At 33.0% G+C, this 6,241-nt stretch overlaps 1 protein-coding gene and 1 long non-coding RNA gene across 2 annotated transcripts; one reads left to right on the top strand and one right to left on the bottom strand.

Moving 5' to 3' along the window:
• Positions 1 to 158: 158 nt before the first annotated feature.
• Positions 159 to 3,858, bottom strand: lama (phospholipase B domain containing lamina ancestor). The gene is made up of 6 exons (XM_089083386.1): positions 3,716 to 3,858; positions 3,282 to 3,431; positions 2,543 to 2,789; positions 2,013 to 2,266; positions 1,489 to 1,732; positions 159 to 1,160 (listed from the first exon to the last, which is right to left on the bottom strand). Exons 1-6 carry the CDS (start codon positions 3,823 to 3,825, stop codon positions 495 to 497), a joined length of 1,671 nt encoding a protein of 556 aa, XP_088939512.1. The 5' UTR covers positions 3,826 to 3,858; the 3' UTR covers positions 159 to 494.
• Positions 2,690 to 3,944, top strand: LOC148934984 (uncharacterized). The gene is made up of 3 exons (XR_016140948.1): positions 2,690 to 2,830; positions 3,190 to 3,469; positions 3,621 to 3,944. It is a non-coding gene; the product is annotated as an uncharacterized LOC148934984 (long non-coding RNA).
• Positions 3,945 to 6,241: the final 2,297 nt, after the last annotated feature.

The raw sequence follows: 6,241 nt of genomic DNA, 5'->3' as shown, positions 1-6,241 counted from the left end.
TATTCAGAAAAAAAATATATATAATATATAAAATATGTAAAACAAAAAATATTGTATTAATTTTATAAAATGTAACTAATAATAATATTTAATAATAATAATACTTGAAATAACAAAGAAGGAAGTAATTGAAAGGGTAAAAATAAATAATCCATAACTTTAATTTTTTTCATTTTATTTTTTAAAAATTGCACATGGTAAGTCGCTAACATATGAGCCAGCCTCAAGTTCAAAATTTAAATTCAGATTCATTCAAAGCTATCAAATATCAAAAAGCAGTGTTCAGGAATTCATGTCAATTGAAAATAATTTTTCCGGTTCAACTACATTTTTAAATTCAACCAACTTTATAATTTAATAATCACGGCCCGATTTGCTTGTGCAATTTACTCAATCGATCAATTTATTAATCAATTTGTCATTAAAAATTTAAAAGATTATTTTTTCATTATTACTCGTTCATTATTAACATTTTTACGTTTTCAGAATCACGATCAGAGCCAAACCCACAAAGGAGTAACATTGTCAAAATTAAAGATATCAGGCTGGCCGACGTGCGAAACGTTGGGGTAAGTTGTCGACCACTGGAAGGATTGCGTGGAATTAATTGTGATAGGACCGGAAATGGCCTCGAAACTTTCCACACCATTAGTATCAGCCACTATGATCTTCGTGTCGATTATGCCGAATGGTTTCAATTCAATTTTCTCCAGATCTTCTTCGTTAATTAAACTCTGTATCTGATTCTCATTCTTAGTGGTAGATTCCTCGTGACTGTATCCTCGCATCAGCCTCCTAAAATGTTCCATTGTAGTGATGTTACTTTGCAATCTTGCGACTAGTTTGTTCTCCGTCACATCGTCGCCATTCTCCTTCTTGCTCCCGTTAATTATCACACTGCTCTCACGAAAGTGATTTTTCGCGATGACGCAAAACACGCCGGTGTTAGCAAATTCCTCGCTGACGTTCGCGATGCGAATAAATTTCGATGTTTGCTCGACATGCCAAACGACGGCGTCGTGCGGCTCCAGAATGACCCATTGCCGCGATACATGAACATCAGTTGGCATTCTAGAATACGGACCGTAACGTATGCGGAACCAGGAATACCCATCCGTTGCTAGTCGATTTGCTACCATCGTTTTTGCAGATGGCATTACCTGTAGAAGGAGGAAGTTGATGAACTTACTTTTAATACGTGCCACTCTAGCAAATGATAGACAATAAGAAACCGATTTAGAATTTGTTTCCACGTGAATTGTTATCTTGTATAAATATCTTTCGATACATACATCAGAACTAAATAATGAACATTATTAGGAAAAAATATCCTTATAAAAATTTAACTTTTTACTAGAAGGTAATGATTAATTATTTATTTTGAGTATCAAAAGTGTTGTTATTCAGTATTTTTAATACATAAAATAAGTAAATTGGTCGATATTAAAATGAATTTCTGTGAGGGAAAGTAAAGAAAATTTCGCTCACGTTAAACTTCGTAATCCAATATTCATGCCCGCTTCGATTATCGCCTGTCAACGCTTGTGTTCCAGCGACGATTAACTCGCGATTCTCTCTTTGGATCAAATAAAATTCATCCTGAGATGACAGAGCACCAGGATAAGATGACATTATGACAGATCTACTCGGCACCAGCGCGGAAGTTTTTGACATTGGTAGAACATGGTAATTAAAGGTGTATTTCTTCAATAGTCTCAGCATGTTAGCGTATCTATAAGAAAAATGATGAGATACGTTCCATAATTAAGAAACGCTTTTATTCATTAATACCATACTATACCCACATTTGTTCATCCTTGCAGCGAAAAAAATATAGAATGAAATTGTGAATTAGATTCATTATATTTTTTTATATTTCGATATAAATCAAATTTATTTTTCCAATCTCTTTTACTTTGTTTCCTTCATTTTCTTATTGAAAATATATATATATATATATATATATATATATATATATATATATATATACATATTGAATAACAATAACTTACGGTGCAGCGGTGGTATGACCAATAGCTATTATCGGATCTAATCCTTCGCGGGGCAGCTTTTTCAGGGAGATCATGCTTTCGATGTAACCGCGATGAGATTCGTAATTATATAATTGTTCGAAATTTCGTAGGTCCGTGGCCATTGCTAGCCATAAGAAATCTTCATGGCTCATCTCCACCGTTTGCCGGCTGCGACGAACTGCGAATTTCCAACCGGCTTCCAAACCGTCCAATTGAAGATAGAACAGTCGTACCTGTAATCGAAAAACGCACTCCTCAATGCTTCTTTTAAATTCGTGAAAATAAGTTTGAAACACATGTTTTCATTAATTATGCAATATTGGAAATATTTGCTTTTATTATTGCCTTTGATTTTTTTCTTCAAAAGCAATAAAAATATATATACCCGGTCAAAATCTTTAACATATATACATGAAGAAAAATGAATTTATTGATCAAATTTTATCGTTTTTGAAGAATGTTTTCTAATTATTTCTTAATTTTAATGTTTCATGTTTTTGCTTGTTTACCATGTGCCAGAATGGATCTGTAGCTGCGTAGCTCTCGGCCTCTTTGCGAACGATGTCACTATTCGTCCGAAGGAATAGCTTCCATATTCGGGATATGCCGGGCCGTTTTTTGCAGATAACATTGACGGTATTCTGCCAATGATGGTGGATCATTTGCCATGTCAGACTACCCTCTAGCATGCCGGCCGCGTAAGCCTGTACGGTGTCTGGATACTTTGACGACGTTTCTATTTCGATGATGGACCATCTGGAATGTATTCGCCGTGCTTATTTTAATTAATCCGCACTGTAAGTGAGATGTGTGGGATATTTCGATTTGACATACGCGCGCGAAGCGGATGTTCCTATGGATTTCGCTTTACGTGTTCAAAATTATTTACACGGTTATTTACGGAGATTATAAATATAGAGCCGACCGAGAAAAAAGAGCGTGTGATGTATCTCTACTACTGTTACTAATCTTATATTCAATCGTTTTAATTGCAGAATTAAACTTATTAAAAATGTACGACGTATATGTAGCATCAATTAACAATATAAGTCAAGATTGTTACGTCCAAGACTAATGTTAGAATGTCAGATAAAGAATGTTTTATTAATATAAAATAATTAGAAATAACTTGTTTTACTTGTTATATTCTTTTCAGACTTTTATGAAGTCAATTGGCAACGTCAGGAAAGTAAATTTCTTTGAAGAAATATGACTAATACGTTTTCTCTCACAATGACATTGACTTACCCTGATTCAAGGATGCTATTCTTGTAATAGGCACGGGCAGCATTCAATGGTATGTCATTGAGGTCATTACCTTGACCCCAAAAGTCAATGTGATAGCCTCCTTTGTGGTTCCACGATACGGTTGCCGAGTATATCTCATCTTTCTCAACACTGGAAGAGCATTACTAGTTAGAAAAATTGTAGGAAAGGTATTTACATCTTGTTCAAAGTTAATTTTTATTTGTAATTGTAATATACGAGCCTCTTGAAAAATTAATAAATAAAGTTATAAATTAATGTGTAAAAATAATTCATCATATCGCATCGTACGCATGTTTTATTAATTCAATCACTCAACAGCAGAGACGTTAATCTGTTCTCGAAAATCTGTTCTCGAAAGTTTTCTTCTCTGCCTGGGATTATCGAGTAAATTAAAAAAATCAGTGCCGACTCACTGTCCATATTCGCCGAGAATAATGGCGCCAATGCCAAGGAGACCAACGGCGATGAGGATGTAGGTGGAAATGCGAGTCTGCAACCACGAGGCTCCAACTATTTTCAGCATGGCTCATAGGTAAGCTACACACCTTGATAATAAAAAGAAGAGATGACAAAGGGCGTTCTCAACCCATCGATTATCGACGTTTCATCCGCTGCGGGCTTTCTACGACACTTCTTCACCTGCAGCTACACTTTCTTTCCTGTCCCTGCAACAATATAAAAATTATAGAATCATTTATTCTATAGCTATTTTTCTGAAATTTTACTATGTGCAACATAGCTGCCTCAATGTATAGAAATGGTTTCATAGAAATGAAATATTTATATGTCTCTCTTTTGCATTGGAAAATATCAAGGTTGGATAGTAACTAGTTAATTAGTTAGAAATTATATAATAAAGTTAAAGAGTTAATAATTTTTATCTTAATTTAGTTAATTTCAAACAAATTAATTTTTAACTTCAATTCATTTTTTTTTAATATGTTAACTTTATCTTTCTAACTTTAAAGAAATTGATTATATGTAAAATAAACATTTTGTATAATTCTTATTTGATTTACAGGCTTTAACGTGACAAATGCATCTTTTCCCATTAATGAATTTGAAAGTTCGATAAGTATAAATAATTTACGAAGAAGATGGGAAAGTACTATCAGATTAGTCATTTGCAAATCAAAGCTGAAGGTTGACTCGCTTATTATCGCTCGATTAGAATCTTCAGAGGACACCTTCGTGCACTTACTAATTATTTTATCGATGCCGTTACGCGACGTATTGCGTAATTGCTTATCTTCATGCCGAGATTACGTTCCTTGCGAAATGTGATATCGGACAGACATTTTTTTCCACGCTAAAATCGCATATAATTTCAATTTTCTGCCAATCAAGCAATTGCGTGATACATTCGTGAAACTTTTATTTTTCCTGAACATGTAAAAGTTATAAAAGACTTAACTCTTTTTTAACGGAGGAAGGAAACGGCGTGGAAAAAAATATATCGTAGAAACGAGCATATTATATGTTCGGAAAGCGTTGAGTTACAATCTAAAAATAATAAGTGTCCGCTCGCACATATGTATTTTACTGAGATGTCTGCTCTTGAAGCGTCGCAGCTTGCAATTTGCGAAACACTCCGCAAATAGTAGTTTGCGCGTCATTGACTTTTGTTGACACTTATCGTTTCGTTTCTGCGTGACTTAACTGATAATTTAGATCGCAAGCTGTAGATGGAATGATACGTAAAATCGTCGGCAATTAACACATTCCTTCCTGTCAACAATATATATTACATTACAATGTATTCTAAGTAATTTTACATAAACTTTCAAAAGACCCATTATATACAGTCGGCAGTGTTAACTTAATTGTCTTATCATCAAGTACAAACAGGCGTGCAAATATTTCATCGTAAATCGACCTACTACCACGAGGAAAATTTTATGGAACGTGATATTCTTGCAAAATTGTAGCAGATAAGCGTTTTAAAAGTAACATCCTGGTTATCAGGAAGGAGTGTATGCTTATCACAGTAGCGTATTGAATATTCAATCCTTTCGTGAAGGAAATTTTAGGAGCAAATTTTTATAATAAATATTTTATAATAAATAAAATTGTGTAAAATAAGATTTTGACATTTAGAATGCTTCATTGCTTATTTGTTCTTTCTTATTTGCAAAAAATTCATATTAATTATAATTAATAGATTAATAATTTTATATAATAATTAAAAATATATAGAATTATGTTAAATTACAACAGATTTATAATTATAAATATTATATTTTCATAACATTTTATATAATTGTATATACATATTTATATATGTACATTCTAATTTCTTATACATCTTTTGCTACTTTACAAATGACACAAAAAGCAAATTCTTATTATTGTAAACGATTTTACGTGTCAAATTTAAATCTAAATCATCAGATCCTTTCTATTACAGTTACTGAGAATGAAAAGTGTGCGCCTTTGACCATGAAGTATCAAAGCCTCCGCTTGACGACAGCTGGCCTCGTTCACGACACGTGCATAGAAATACCACGTGAGTAATATTATATAGCGTGCGAACAAGTATTATGCATTCGAATGATTTCAACATCATGGAAATGCTAAGACATTCCGGAAAAAACCGCATGAGTAAGATTAAATAACACCACAAAAAGATCGCAAAACAAAAATTCATTATAACTTTTCAAATTTTATTTTTCAAGTTACAAATTAAAATTTTTATTTATAATTGACAGATTGATCGATTAGTCTCAACTAATGGATATCTTAAACCGAGAGAAACAAACGACATGAGCTTCACTAGAAAATATCCCAGCTATCCCAGAAATTGAAAAAAGGCAGAAAAAATTCGCTCATCAGTGGAAATATAACAGAACAATTCATCCTTCATGAATCTATCAAGTTTAATTTTTGCCACGTGATTCTCGAGAGGAAAATTTTATTCCGATTTCCGTGAGGATTATTTT

The sequence above is a fragment of the Pogonomyrmex barbatus genome, unplaced genomic scaffold (genome assembly GCF_055798465.1).
Source record: "Pogonomyrmex barbatus isolate J1 unplaced genomic scaffold, ASM5579846v1 scaffold7, whole genome shotgun sequence".
Lineage (NCBI taxonomy): Eukaryota > Metazoa > Arthropoda > Insecta > Hymenoptera > Formicidae > Pogonomyrmex > Pogonomyrmex barbatus.
Note: the sequence above shows the minus strand (reverse complement) of the source record. Positions and strands in the feature narration are given on the sequence as shown.